This window comes from Penaeus chinensis, chromosome 1 (genome assembly GCF_019202785.1).
Source record: "Penaeus chinensis breed Huanghai No. 1 chromosome 1, ASM1920278v2, whole genome shotgun sequence".
NCBI classification, from domain to species: Eukaryota; Metazoa; Arthropoda; class Malacostraca; order Decapoda; family Penaeidae; genus Penaeus; species Penaeus chinensis.
The window spans coordinates 22,667,602-22,683,456 of NC_061819.1; the positions used below are offsets into that span (position 1 = coordinate 22,667,602).

The following is a 15,855-nucleotide window of genomic DNA, read 5'->3' on the forward strand; positions in this document are numbered from 1 at the left end:
TAGATAACTAATGTTTATTTATTTAGACTTTTCTACATTATAAAACCTAACCAATAGCTTAACCTTAAAACCTAAAGTAGGAAGGCATGAATAACCTGCATTTAAATGACAGCACTTCATATCCTGATGCCATATATATGGTTTGCCATCTTCCCAAGTAACTGAAAATTTAGTATCTATCCAAGTATATAGAACAAAAGACTTAAAATAAAATTGTTAAACATATGGAGAAGTTTATAACAGGGACACTGTTTACACTTAAAAAAAAAAAAAAAAAAGATTCCCACACCTCTACATCAGTTACTTACAAAATACATTTTGGACACTTGGTATGCTCATGTAAGTATATCTCCAAATTATTAACTCAACATTTACTTTCAGATATCACATTTATATGAGTACATGTCATTTATAAGTACCATTTTCATATACTCTTCAATATTATGCAACATACACAACATAGAACAAATTTACATGGTGTAATTCAAGCTTGTAAAATTTAAAAATGTGAAATAAGTTTGTGCAACAATGCTGCTTGATTAAAGCACATGAATCGTATTTTTTTTTTTAATTACTTCATACAAAAAAAAAATAATAATAATACACTAATAATCACTTAACACACATCATCAGAATGAAAATTGATATACACTGTTGCTATGAAAGAATCGTCCCATCATTCTTTGGTCAGTGTCTTTTCTAGACTCCCCCCAAAGGTAACATTTTGGAGCACAGGCACAGAATCAGTCTACAAATTTTGTGCAGGTTAGATATATTATTGCTCTCTGTCATTAATTTGTGTGCCAACACCCTGTGCAGAAATTCTCCATGGTGAGGTGCTAACTAAACTCGTTTTGTAACTAAAGTAACATATTTAAAGGCTAACTACAACTTTATAGAACCAAAGTACGATTCAGAAATTAAAAGGGGTTCAATCAATGCCCATCCTTTTCATATTTTACTCCAACTCATTTTGCTGTCTCAGTATTACATTGAGAATCAATTTTGGAAAAAGTAAAGAAACAATATATTTAATTATGTCATTTTAAACATGCTTGTTTACCATTCATTAATTCCTTTGCTGTAAAATTCAATACTTTGCTGAAAATACAGAAATTTTATTTATCACATTGATATCCTAATTTGAAAGATTTGATTGTATAATACTATCTATTCTGTACTACGAACACACACGGAGTCAGCTGATCCGCATGTCTTCAAACTGACTACTGGACGGAGTATGTCTGGAAGATGGAGGGAGAAAATTATTAGTATCTATCAGATATATAGGATTGTGATAAAAAAAATTAAATAAAAATGTGGTAACATGAAAAATTCTACAATCCCATTCTTTATTTTATGGTGCTTTACAGTCCACTTCATGATTTGAAATGAGTATTCTATATTCCAAGATAATATTTCACAATATCACATGAAATATGTCAAATGTCAATTAGCTACATTGCATATACATATATACAACTGATTCAATAGCGCTGATCCGCACACCAGCTTCCGTGTTTAAAATAGATTGACATGTCGTACAAATATTGGCATTAGCAGTAAATAAAGACAGCGAGCCGATCGATAAATTTAAGCCTTTTTAAACCTTAAAGGTGATTTCTGTATGACAGAAAAAATCTTGAAAGACAAGCGTACTCAGTGATTTAATAAATGCACCAGTTGTGAGGCCAAAAGCCCGCTTATAGCGGACAAAAGGCAGGAAAAACAAAACAAAGATGAAACTGAAAAAGTTGGTGCAACAAAGCATTGCTGTTATGGCAAATGCAAGACTGACAGTCATTATAAAGATCAACCATATATGCATCTTGATACAGATCACAGCCTGATACATAATGTACATTCACAGAGTATAGTCAGTAAAGACTAAAGACGTAAATCTTGTTCATACAAGTTATAATGGGAAAGCCTATATGGACTGGGTCCATTAACAACGATATTTTGTATGAATTTGGTTTTATTCTGAGGTATAATTTTGTTTTGATTAATAAATCTAGACCTGTCAAGACAATAGTGGCATGAAACATACACGAAAGTGACAAGACTAACTGTTTGATAAGTTCAGGCTTGTTTCCCTTTGTTTGTAAACCTCGACACTCCATACTCAATACATCAATCAGCCACTTGTTCTGGTATGTTTGTACGACCTTCTCAAAAACACATGTACTGATGACGTATGCATGGATCAGCGCTATTAATTAATGTGTTCCCCTGAGTCCTCGTTCTTATAAAAGAATTACAACACTCTAAGCCTGTGAAGTAATTCCTCCACTACTAGGAACAGCTTTCCTCAACTCTCTTTTTTCTGAAAGGTTAATTCAGTAGCACCTTGCATGATCCTATATAATTTTGTTAAGGCAATCTTTTACCACTGGTTTCCACATTCTACTCTCTTTAAAGGACATGTTTTTAAGATATGAATATCCACTTGCCTAAGCATAATTACTTCTAGGAGAATAATGATTTAATGGACTTTCTCTTATAACCAACTAAGCAACTGAGATTTGAGTTACGAATAATGGAAAGGGCCACAATATTAATAATCTTAACACAAAAATTCAAAACCATACTCTGTATCATTCATTAAACCATAAGCATTTCACCTGTAATGATCATAACAGTACAGGCAGGCAAAACTCTTGAATGAGATGTTATATTAATACCATGATTGGAATTCCCTCGAAAATGAGTGGATTGTCCGAGGAAGTAAGAGCAAGCTAAAGGCAAATTGACAAGAGGATACATGAAGCAGAGGAAATGCTAAAAGGGTCCGGTAAAAGAAGATAATTGGGAGTTTTATGACAAGGCATCATGAAAGTTTTTGGTAATCAACTCACTCATATGAACTACAGGCATAATGCAGTATAACCTCATTTGTTAAACATCTTCAAATATATAATTCTTTCATTACTAAAAATAGAAAAAAATGATAATATGTACTAATATGATTCAAATTAAATCACTTTTACTAAATCACATTAAGATGAAAGAGAAAGAATCTAAAATTTTGGATAATAAAGAAAATATTATCCACACCTAAAACTAATACTTTTTATACTGATATCTAAATATATATCAGATTACATTTTAAAAGATATTTATAACATTCTAAGCAAACCTTATGAAAAAAATAATCAAGGAATGAATCACTAATCTTCAATAAACTAATCTAGGTAAAAATATATTCAATATTCAGGTAGGTATACATACATAATATGTATGTGTATCGACACATGCAACTTGTCGACACAACTTACTAACCATGCATGGGGATGGGGCGCGAACCACACAATCGCTGTCGCTAATAGTCATAAAACTCACTGAAACGCACATAAAATAAGGGTTACTTTCAAGTCAAAAATTATGCAAACAAGTACTTGCACTTCTGGAAAAGCAATTTCCACAGCATTGCTCATACATTCTGGAGTTCAAATTCATTAGCACCCTAACTTTACTCATTGTACTCTGCAGTCACAGAGGATATGGAATGTATGTACGTACTCTATCTTGGCATCAATTGGTTAAAGGTGTCGTAACCATGTATACCACAGTATTAACATTTACACTTGTGCCGTAAAACACAGGCCTGATCTGTTTCAAGTTTTGGTACCAGACAGTGACAAACAGGATCTAGCTTCTCCCTGGCCTCTCCAGATGACAAATAACATAACATCACTCAGAAAATGGACAGATTATCTAGAGTTTGCTCCATACCCACAGAAAGAAAGTTCTTATTTATTACTATTACTTTATCATTATCATTTTATTTTTCTTATTAGTATCATTATCATTATTATTATTATTATTATTATCAATATTACTAAAGTTAATATTATTATTATTATTATTATTATTATTATTATTATTATTATTATTATTATTATTATTATTATGATCGTTATTATTATCATATCATATCATTATCATTATTATTATTATTATTATCAATATTATTAATGTTAATATTATTATTATTATTATTATTATTGTTATTATGATCGTTATTATCATCACATCATTATCATTATTAATTTTACCATTGTCATCATTACCATTATCATTATTGATTTTATCATTATCATTCTTAGTAGTACTACTGCTGTTACTTTTACAATTATTATTGTTATCATTATCAGTATTTTTAGCTTTTCTTTGCTGTAATAATTACTTATTACATTGCCATTATCATCATGTTCTTACTCTTATCAATATTATTGTTGTTACAATGACTACCACCATAAAACCATAATGGCAGTTATAAGAATAGTAATAATAATTACTAGAATAGTAATGATAATTATAAACATCACTATTAACATCTTTAATAAATCAGTTATTATCATCATCTTTATCACTGTAATTCTATTATGATTTTTTATTTTTTTATTATTCTCTCAACCTGTACTGACCACAGCCTATAGATGCTGTTTTCAGACATACATTTTGCATAGTTGAATACGCTTGGCACTGCAGTTTCGGATCTGTGAATGTTGCAATTCTTGTGTATACATGGTTAGTATGACAACCTTCCTATTATAAACATGTCAAAACATTTATAGTTATGCATGATATTAAGAATAATCTTATGCAGTTTCCATAAATACTTATAACAGCATTAGATGAGACAAAGGAAGATAAAATCTCACCAAATAAATAGAACAAATAAGCACTAAAAATAGTATTATTGTGTATCTGAATTCCAAAAATATATGAGCAAAAAGTGCAGCATCATAACAAAGCAATATCTGTCAAGTACTTGGTTATACTGTGAAGGATAAAGCAATCTTCAGACACTACAGAAATGAACATAAATTTTAGTGAAACATAATACATAAGGGTGCCTCAAACTGCAGACCTCCTGTTTATTATACACTTCATTTAGATAAAATTTTCAAAATAAAATAAAAATCACAATGCCAACGTGAAATTCAGACAGAGTAAAACTAAAAACTCACTGAATATAACATTGTTCAACCACAAGAAAATCTTCTTCTGTTTGATATAGAGTCAAGTGAGGTCCCAGTATCTTTTGATTCTCTACAAAGAGAAGCTCTAAAATGTATGTTCATTTTATACAAATTTCCAAAAATCTGTATTCAAGGAATATAATGCCATGCAGTAAATAAAACTACTTATGCAAGATGCATTCAGACAAACTTGTATAAACATTTGTGCTTTAGCTTTTGTATTTCTTAAATCTTCCATTAAATATTACATAATATATATCACATATCACTCTTCATATTTGATGTATCATGTGTGTGTGAATGCACATGTATCAATGTAAGTATAAACATGGATGCAGAAACTCTTTTTTACTTATAGTTGCTAATAAAGATTCCATTTTTCACATCAAATAAGTGTTAATATCAATTATTAACATTTTGAAATTATGTGTTATGGCAATTACGGTAAGCTCTGGCAATAAAAGAAATACAACTTTATACTGATATCTATACAACTCTGAGAACTTAGTTTGGCTGTTCCTCCCTGTATTCCCTAGACAGCATAAAAAGGCACATTTCAACAGCAAATGTAAGTACACTAATAATAAAATACATCCTGTTCTCTCAGTAATAATCTGGACAAAGGAATGTATTCTCATTTTCTTATTAGCATTTATTTGTAATTGAAAGGGCTACTACAAAATCTGAATAATGGTAATTTACAAATGGAAAAGAAACTCTTACATTCATATTTTTCTCTCTCATAGTATCACTTCAAGCTAGGCACTCACAGTCACAAGTAAATGCCTAAATATCAAAGCTTTCTGGAGAAAAGTACAGCTCTTTTTCTCTCCTGACACTCAAAATAAAAGGCCTGAGTATAACTTCTCGTAGTAAATGTTGCTTACTTAGTAGTTACAAAGCTTGCAAAGGGATTCAACCACAATAAAAAATTATGTTTCAAACCTGTTGCCAACATTGCTACCCATGGGGACACGACGGGAAGATGCCTGGCGCTGGCGTGAGAGGAAGGACTGACCCTGGTCCATTGTGGTGAGCCGCTGATTTATCATCTGCCTATGCATTTGCATGCCCTGAAAGCAAAATCAAATCCATTGTTCACTATGATACTACTGATCAAAACCCACTGCAAAAAATTATCTTATACTTAATAAAGGTGAAGGTATGAAAACTAAGTTTATATTATCCCTTGCATCCAGGTGACATCATGAAATTTTTTTGGCTGAGGGCCAGGTGACAGGAATATGCGGTCAGGGTAATTCAACTCAATTAGGAAGGAGCTCTAGGATTATTTCCATCGGTAACTGAGTGTGGAATGTATCATCCAAGAGCCATAACTGAAGAGCATCAGCACCAGGGAATATACTATTTCCATACTCATGATTCTTAGTACTTTTGATGACCAGTGGTATAGGGAATATTACAGAAAACTGAATATTAGGAAAATACAAAAATAACACAAAATAACAAAATGATACTTATTGTTATTGTTATTTCACAGAGTTATAAACTACCTAGAAAGATGATATGGTGTCTGTGCAAGGAAAACACTCTATTACCATTTTGATACAGTATATCAAAATGAGAAATATAGACTTTGAAATATGGCAAAAAAGCAAAAAAAATATTATGCACAAAAGAGATAATAACACTGCAAAAGGCAACCAAAGAGTCTTGACACTGAACACAACAGTTTGTGTTGGTCAAATCTACAAGCCATACACCCAGGAGAGACGCCACTCACGTAAGCCTAATGCCTGGATTTTGGGCCATTTTGTGGAGGCAGCAAGGCACCTGGGTCTAACATGTTTCTATCAAATCCATTGCATGCAAATGGAATGATTACAGGCCATGTCGAATGTAATTTTAGGTTCTCCATTGTGCATATACAGTGAAGGCTCCATGAGTGATTGGTCACCAAGGAGTCTATTACTAGTCCTAAATAACCTGTTTACACTTTTCCTTGATCTTGATCCCTAAATCTTTAAAATACAAAAAAAAATAATAATAATAATAATAACAATAACAATAATTATTAATAAATAAATAGAGTGCAAAAATGAAACTACAGAAATTTGGATATGACTTTAGCCCTCAAGTCTTTTCTCTCAACTTACAAAATTGTAGAAGGCAGTGGTAATCAGCTTTTCTTCCATATCACGTATCATTTTGGTCTTCTCATTTTCACGCTGAAATTAAATTCCAAATTAAGTTGACATTCCTTATAGTACTGCCTATGATCCATCCTGGTGAGTATGAAAAGAATTTGAAAGAAAATATATTTTGTAACCCTTTTAAACTGCTCTCTCACTCTCACCTCCAAATTCTCAATAATGCGCTCCTTTTCGTGGATGGTCGACCTGAGGTTTGAGACATCAGGAACAAGAGCTGGGTTGTGCTTGGGGTCAAGTGTCTTGATGACAGACTTGGCCTTCCCAAGATATTTTTTGTACCTCTCTTCCATGGCTGCCATCTCACTCTCCTTCTTTGCAAGACTTTCTTCCAGTGATGCAATCCTCTCACCTTTTACAAGAGGGATATATTAACATCACACTAATACATAAGTATTAGTAATACTTTAGTCACACTCCATACTGTGTAATATGAGGAGATACACATAACATGTCTGGGTATAGAATAGGTAATGTAAATAGGTTCTGAAAAATCATTAAAATAAACCAGCTTTTTCAATCTTATGCGACAAACATAAACCTCTTATAACTTTCAAATTCAGATACCTCCTAAAAAGGTATAAAGTATTTCTAAACAGGAGAGGATGAAATACAAACTTACTTTGTTCTGCCATCTTTCTATCTAAATCACCATTCTTTCCTCCTGAAGACCTTGATGGTGATGCTGCAGCCATGGCCATAGGAGCCATAACTGATGATGCCTTTGCCTCTTCCACCTCACTCTCTAGCTCCATAATGCGATGATTCAGTTGTCTGCCAGGAGGTTCAAGTCAAGTGTAAGCTAAAGATTCTGGGTTCAAAAAGGTATTTCAATTTTCAGGTCAAAAAACATTGGTAGACCTAAAGAGAAAAGTTACCCTGGAAATGTTTCTGTCTCTTCAACATTCTATGAAGCAGATTTCATTGTCAGTTTCCTCTCTCTATTCTTAGATCATATTTTCAATATAATAAAATATACATGTGGAAAAAAAATTCTTTGTACATTCCTTCTGTTCATTCTCTATAAATAGCACCTTTCTACACAGATAAAAGGACATTTACTGTCTTCCCATCTTCTCTACACCTACTATAACAGAAGGAAATGTTGTCATCCTTACTAGCTCAGAAGTCTAGCTCTACCTGATGACTATACTCATCAGTATAACCTTTTAACTGAAAAAAATAACAAAAAGCAACTCATGGACACAACACCCCTACATCATGTGCATTTTTAAACCACCAACCCTGGCTTCTTCAAACTCATAAGAAACCTGTAATAAATAAGAAGCAAAATAGAAAATGCACAGTATTACCTGGAAAGAGACAAGCCTCACACACACAAAAAAAAATCAAGGCAAAAATTTATCTGCAGTTTTAAAAAAAGACAAAATAATAATAAGTAAAGGTAAACTCCCTGCAGAAAGAAAACATATTCAAATCAAATACTCAAGAATTCATTAAAAAAAAGTTTGCCAGATATCAGTCATAAAAAATATCAGTTACAGCCTGTGCACATATTTGTACATATTCATAACATTTGCCTCTGCATTTGAATTTCAACTCAAGTGCATTTGAGAACTGAGATACCATAGACTGTATACACACCCATGCATGCATACAGCACACACATAGACATCAAAAAGAAAATCTTTTCTTCCATTTTCACCAAAATAAATCTCATGAACTCCTGAGATCTGAAATGTAGAAATCATTGTACATGTAATTCTGCCTTGAAGGACACTACAAATCAACTGCATAGGAGTACACATTTTACTTCCTTGGCTGTAGAGATTCTTTTAGGTCTTTCAATGGTGTAATCAAGTCAATATAAAAAAATGTTCGTGAAAAAAACATCTATGAAGGAAGCATCATGCTATAAACGTACATAAATATTGCCAAAGCTGCCCAAGAGATACATGAATAATATTTGTTTTCTGTGTTTGTAATCCTGTCACCAGATATTAAGCCTTACCACAGATACAATAATTAATATTCATTATCCACTGTATTTTTCCTAGGATAAAGAATATGTGACAACCTCTACTTTTGGCATTTACATGAGCATTCTCCTGTAAATAAATTTGGATTTTCTGACATGGTAATGCTATCCATTAGAGCATTATGCCATGGTCAACATAGATCATCAAAGTAAAATTTTGGTATTCACATATATGAAAGTATCTTAAAGAAAATATAAGGAATGTCCTAAATCCATAGTTCAAACCTACAGCATTCAATCAATGCCTGTGTTATAGTGATACTTTTCATATATATAAGTAAATACCTACCAGATATCAACACTGCTATTCAAATACTTCTTATGAGCTAAAATCAAACTTGTGTTTTCACCTTCTTTTTGTTGGATCACTTTTTTCCCCTCTTTATTTGGATGCATTTCACATCCAAAAACACATATTAATCCATTATGCATTTCTTTGCAGAAACGTTATTTGGTAATTTTGTACAAATAGGCAATACAATTTTCCATATTCACATGTGGTGCCATCATCTTAGGTAAAGCTCTTCACAACCTCTAGAGGCTCCACCAGTTTAGGCCTTTTTGCAGATTTCCACCCCTTTTTCAGGAAGAAACCACTGAACTGGTAATTCTTACTTTCTTCTTTTCATAGCTAGTTAAGAAAAATTGGTTTCCACCTGTTTTACTATAGTAGGCTATATAAAATTAACAGACTGCATGCCGGCGGCCAAATCATATACAACTGAGAAGTTCAGGGGCTGTTTTATGACAGATATGAAAGGTAGATTTAGTCAATTCACATACCCACTAAGAGCCTTTAACAGCAAACAACGCAGGTTTCTTTATCTCCAGTCAATGCACAGTAGCATCCTTCATGCCATAAATAAACAATAAACGTATCTCTTCATACCTAGGATTACTGTTCTTTCACTGATACAATTCCACTGAGTATTTACTCAAGAAACTTTTTCATTTCATCAGAACACTTGAGCAATGTGCCATTAGACATATAAGTGATACTCTTAAGAGAGACAACAAAAAAAAAAAAAAAAAAAAAAACATAATCAGGTATAGCGGGAGCAGCAAATAGGCTGTGGACCACATTCATGTGATGGGCCTCATGCAGTTCAAGTGCCATATGTTAAACACTCCTGTTCATTACACTTTATAGCATGTAAGAATACAATAATGCAATTTTGTATCCATCTGTTTCATAGTTTCTATAAATTTCATAATTCTCGATTTTTTTTCAAATACTTCCCTTCAAAAACACCTTACACTGTTGTATAATCCTTCTCATACAAACTCAGTAAGAAAAAAAATAGTTTTTTATTCACTGGTAATATCAGACAAAAAAAACCTCCTTTTCAGCATGATACAATGCTTCGAAGAACTGTTTTCTACAGCATGTATATATCTTCCAATATTTTTTAATAATCTTTCTGCAGAATTCTTTTGGTCATACCATGGCATTTTCATAACATTTTTATCCATTTAGTAGGGTGAACATATCTTTCAATTATCGTTTCAATCTTCAATTGCTAGAAAAAAAAGAAGCAAACTTTCATTTTTGGATAAAGTTGTGTTGCAACTTTCATACTGCCCAAGACCCATTCATTTAATAAGAGAAAGTTGTTTATGTGTACCAAACGATGCTTTCCCAAAGGATGCTTTCCAGTAACCATATGCTAGGATATGACAATATATTTTTCTGTTTATGTTTTGCTGTTGTGTTATCTGAAAAGTACGTGTAATGGTTTTCTTTCATGCTTGGGAACTATTAATCTGGTGATGATAGAGCCCTCTGTTCCTTTTAAATTCAAGTAACATTCATATGTGTCTTATCATTTTACACACAAGCTCTCTATTCAAGAGCCAATACTACTGTTATGCAGTATCACAACAGTAAATCAAACTTACATGTTGGGGGAATTACCCATTGAAGAAACACACTGAATACTAGTTATAACCAATTAAATTCTCTTTCTTCTTGTTTCACTTTCTTTTCAAATTTTGATCACGTGTCTCTTAGCCACACTGATGTGTACAACTTCAGGAATAAATGCAATTATATCAGTGTCCTCATTATGAGGAAAAACAGATGCAAGCTTCCATTAGGAAATAAAAACATTCACAACAAAACTAAATAACCTCAAGTTCAGTTTCCTGCTCCTTACAGCCTAGTCCAATGACAGGCTCTGATATTTATTCTTACACTCTGTTATTGTAGATGATGATTTAATTTATTCTTGTTCAACATTATTGGGAATTAATGCATGCCAAGTACTCAACATTACATAAAAATGTCACCACATCATTGAAATCGACCTTTTTTCTACCTGCTAACTGTTATTCAGTGAGGTGCATTAAACCAATATCCCTTGTTCTTTCCACGGGAGTTTCTTTTTAAAGCTCTTGCATATTTTCTTATATAGGTCTTGAACCCCTAACAAACAATATCAAAATGCTCCTATACCCTTTTTGATATTGCAGACATAAAACTTTTCTTACATACTCATAAATTACTGAGGTATCTGAAAGACTAATCCATTAGTGACCATATCATATGCTCTCTTCTGCTGAAACTGTCCTCTCATTTTTCCTTGAAATCAGTAAAAAATAGCATTTTATATTACAGGTTCTTGAGTGCTTGCCACTCACCACAATCAATACTCCTGTATAATACTCAGCCTTCCTCATTATGCACAAATCATCAACAGCTTCTAAATTTGTTTCACTTGTTCTCAATAGCATTGTTTTATAACCAATTTTAAGCCAGATGATATATTAGAGTGCTAAGATCTTAGTACCTTCCAAAGATGTACTTTCCTTATCAGTAAAATGCGTGTAAGGTAAGATAACACTTCTCCATTCAGTACACATATCCTGAATGGCTTGGCGAGTGAGAAGAGATGGAGAAGAGATCAATATTTTTAGCTTGTTTTGTAGGGTGGGTTGTACAGCACGAAATGTGTTCCACTTTCTATTGCAAATGTAGCAATAGCATCATCAGGAAGAATTTCCACTGAAAGAAAAACTTGTGCACCAAACAAAAGAGGAAAAAGCTGTGTGTCTTATCTTGATTAGCACAGATTTGCATGTTTGATATCTTATGCACACAATTCAGCACCTTATATCTCAAAAGTACAAATAAGTATTATAATATACTGTTACTCTTATATACCAAAAGAACATCTTAAAATAACACCACAAACACTACCACACAATTCCTGACCTTGATTCACCAGATGAAATAAAGTTTTGTATGGGTACCTCAGGTTTCCTTCCATCTTTGACACCAGTTTCTGTTTCAGACTATATTAACTAGACTTGTTTTTATTAGCTGTATACAGGTAATCAACAACTCCAACCAATCACAGAAAGTTAGAAGTATTTATACATTTGTTTCCAGTCCTCTTAATGTTGTTACACTCTTTGTGGTACAATTACCCAAACCATTTTCGTACCAACAGCTGCCTATATTACCTCCATAAACCGGGTAAATTGATGCTCATGGCCATAGAACCTTGTGATATATTTCCTTCCTTTGATACAAATTTACATCAGTGAGAACTAATTCATGCTTCAAAAATACTTAGTCATTTCACCAGTTTCTAATATTTCTTCTCAAGCAGTAGTTCTTTCACTTTAAAAGTTCAAAAGGAAATGAACACAAAATATTTACATTTTGTAGGTATTATATATCAACCAGACCAAAACTTGCTGATCACTAGAACAAAACTGAAGCTTTTTGTTACATCCTAAAGAAGCTCTAGAATTACACCATAATGTATAATCACGTTCTTCTACCACCTTAATGATGACAAAATAAAGATGAATATCATTTCTCAAATTAAGATATTCAATGATATCCAAAGATTAGTCTCCCCAACTGTACTGCCATCATGTTCCAATGAAAACTGATTCAACCATGGAATGATTCATAAAGACGCAGTCTGCCAGAAGCAGCCCATTTCACACTTCCCAGGTACTTTCATGTATATTATTTCCTCACATATACACTTCCAAATAAAACAGTAAGATTTCCATATAAATTACTGTACACAGGAGCAACATATAACCTTTTGTATAGTTAATAGGACAAACTGTACCACATTTCCATCTTCCATTATTACAAAGATTTCACTGATGCCGGGCAACACCTAATCACGTTATACACCCGGGTACCGGCAGCTGGGAGGATGCCTCAGGAGCCCAGCTATGAGCCAGAGAAGAGTCCAGGACAAAGCAGCACACCTCTGCCTCACCAAACTTTAATTTTTCCACCATTCTACCATGAGCAGGTTAAACAGTGGTACAAAGACAAATATATTAAAAATGTAGTAATTTTCAATATCACCACTCCTCTAATGCACCTTTTTCATTTATATTTCCTCTCCATACTATTATTCAGACTATTATGAATATCATTAATCATCTGTATAGTGCTACAGAGAAAATGACTCAAGATAAAAATATTACAAAAGATACTGGTCTCTGGAGAAAAGCAGTGTATATATTCACAAATGTGTGTATATGTGTATATGTGTATAGGTAGGTAGGTAGGTAGGTAGGTAGGTAGGTAGGTAGGTAGGTAGGTAGGTAGGTAGGTAGGTAGGTAGGTAGGTAGGTAGGTAAGTAGGTAAGTAGGTAAGTAGGTAAGTAGGTAGGTAGGTAGGTAGGTAGGTAGGTAGGTAGGTAGGTAGGTAGGTAGGTAGGTAGGTAGGTAGGTAGGTAGGTAGGTAGGTAGGTAGGTAGGTAGGTAGGTAGGTAGGTAGGTAAGTGGGTACATTGGTTGGTTCTAGTACCTGTTGAGTTGTCAATTTTCACATCTCCTTTTTGTAAACTTTATCTGAGAAATTTTCTGTTCAGATACCATCATTTTCTATGACACACAGTTATATAAGTAAATATTTTAAGCATTTCCTTACATTTTCATAAATCTAGTAATCATTCATAAACAGTTCACTATAATATTTTCTGTTTTATTTTTCATTTATTAATATTTGGGGTTTTTTTTTTTCCGAGGTAGTTCTCTTAACCAGAGTGAGGAAACTGAACTGAATATCTTTTCAGTCATCTTCTTGTATGACCTTATACATTCACATAGAGACATATCATATAAAGAAAAGGCTGGAAATAGCAAGTTCAGAAAAGTTCACTACTGCTCTTTCAAGATATCAAATTACTTCAATTCTACTCCTGATCAAAGCAATTAAGCATTTTCACTAATACATTACCTTTGAGTTGATACCATCAACATTTCATACTGCATCAAACTTGAAGAATCAAAACACAAATTCCTTCATAATAACTTCTATGACAGCAAGCAAATTAATATGTACTATGTTCCAGTACAATACTTCTGCAAAAACCTATGTTAATATACTACTAATGACTAAGAGAACAGCAATCATATATTATGAAATTAATTAAGGACCTTAAATCTATGGTTAAAGAAATACACACATACACAAAATTTAAATCTTAAAGTCACCAGAATATCAGTCATTATTTAAACACATAGAACATAAATACTTACAAATATGCATATGTTTATGCATATACTGCATGTATATATGTATATATGTATGTGTATATATGTATTCATATGTATATGTAAGTATATATGTATGTATGTATATATATGTATACATATATATATACATATGCATACACATGTACACACATATAATACATATACATATATAAACACATACTTACATATATGTATGTATATACAGACATGTACATACATAAACATTTAAAGGCATATACATTATTACATATACATATATACATATACATATATACATATACATATATACAGATATACACATAGTTATACATAAATATATTTATATATATTTCATGCACCTTCCAAACAATCATTCCTATTTACTTTGAAAAGTAGCCTTAGTTATTAGAGTGACAACACAGACAGGACAGACAGTTAGTATGCAAGAAAAGATGAGTTGGAGCACAGCAAGAGAACAGGTGCAGTAAGCAAACAAGCAAACAAGCCCAAGCAACCCCGAGGTAGGGTATGATTAAATAAAACAACTCAGAATTAATCACAATTATCAATTGTATTTTGGGGTTTTATACATTAATAGTTAAAATAGAACTTAAAAACGAAGTATATAAAAAAGATGCAAAATAATGTAAATTATGTATATATATATATAAAAAAAAAAAAATAATGCACACCTAGCAGTTGGGACTACTACAAACTGAACCTCTTACCTCTACCAGTTAATCTAAAAGAGCAATTGCTCAGCTTTCTGCAAAGGAAAACTGAGGATGCTTGTGACAGACAAAGGGACAGGATTGCTAGGGCTTGCTGAGCTTCACAACAACAAAATATGCATATTGACGACTCTTAACTGTGCCCATTCAGAACTGTATCTAAGGTACTTGTCCTTAAAAGTCAACACTGGTAAATTGTTCAAATACCACAATTTAACAAAAATCACATTAGGACGTGTGTAACTTCTTGTTTACTCATAAATAAAAAGGTTTTGTAAAACATTGATAATATTAAGACTGATTCTTCACACACACTGCCTGCTGTGTTTATATACAGTATCAGACTATGTTCTACATTATCAAACATAAACATATGCAATCTATGCGCTCAAATGTAGCTGTATATCAAAAACAAAATGATGATGGCATTATCAGAATATAAACATTTATATCAATATAAATATGATAT

The 15,855-nt window shown here is 32.4% G+C and overlaps 1 protein-coding gene across 2 annotated transcripts in view; it reads right to left on the reverse strand.

The window, feature by feature from the left end:
* Nucleotides 1-15,855, reverse strand: part of LOC125027135 (protein Hook homolog 3-like) — a 149,149-nt gene continuing 133,294 nt past the window's right edge. The window contains exons 13-18 of one of the 2 annotated variants that reach the window (XM_047616120.1): nucleotides 7,782-7,933; nucleotides 7,306-7,511; nucleotides 7,106-7,177; nucleotides 5,934-6,061; nucleotides 3,283-3,341; nucleotides 1-1,244 (exon numbers count right to left, since the gene is read on the reverse strand). In XM_047616120.1, coding sequence (XP_047472076.1) covers nucleotides 3,323-3,341; nucleotides 5,934-6,061; nucleotides 7,106-7,177; nucleotides 7,306-7,511; nucleotides 7,782-7,933 — 577 coding nt within the window. In that variant the 3' untranslated portion in view covers nucleotides 1-1,244; nucleotides 3,283-3,322. The remainder of the gene's footprint in view (nucleotides 1,245-3,282; nucleotides 3,342-5,933; nucleotides 6,062-7,105; nucleotides 7,178-7,305; nucleotides 7,512-7,781; nucleotides 7,934-15,855) is intronic. The other variant, XM_047616034.1, reaches the window with a different exon arrangement.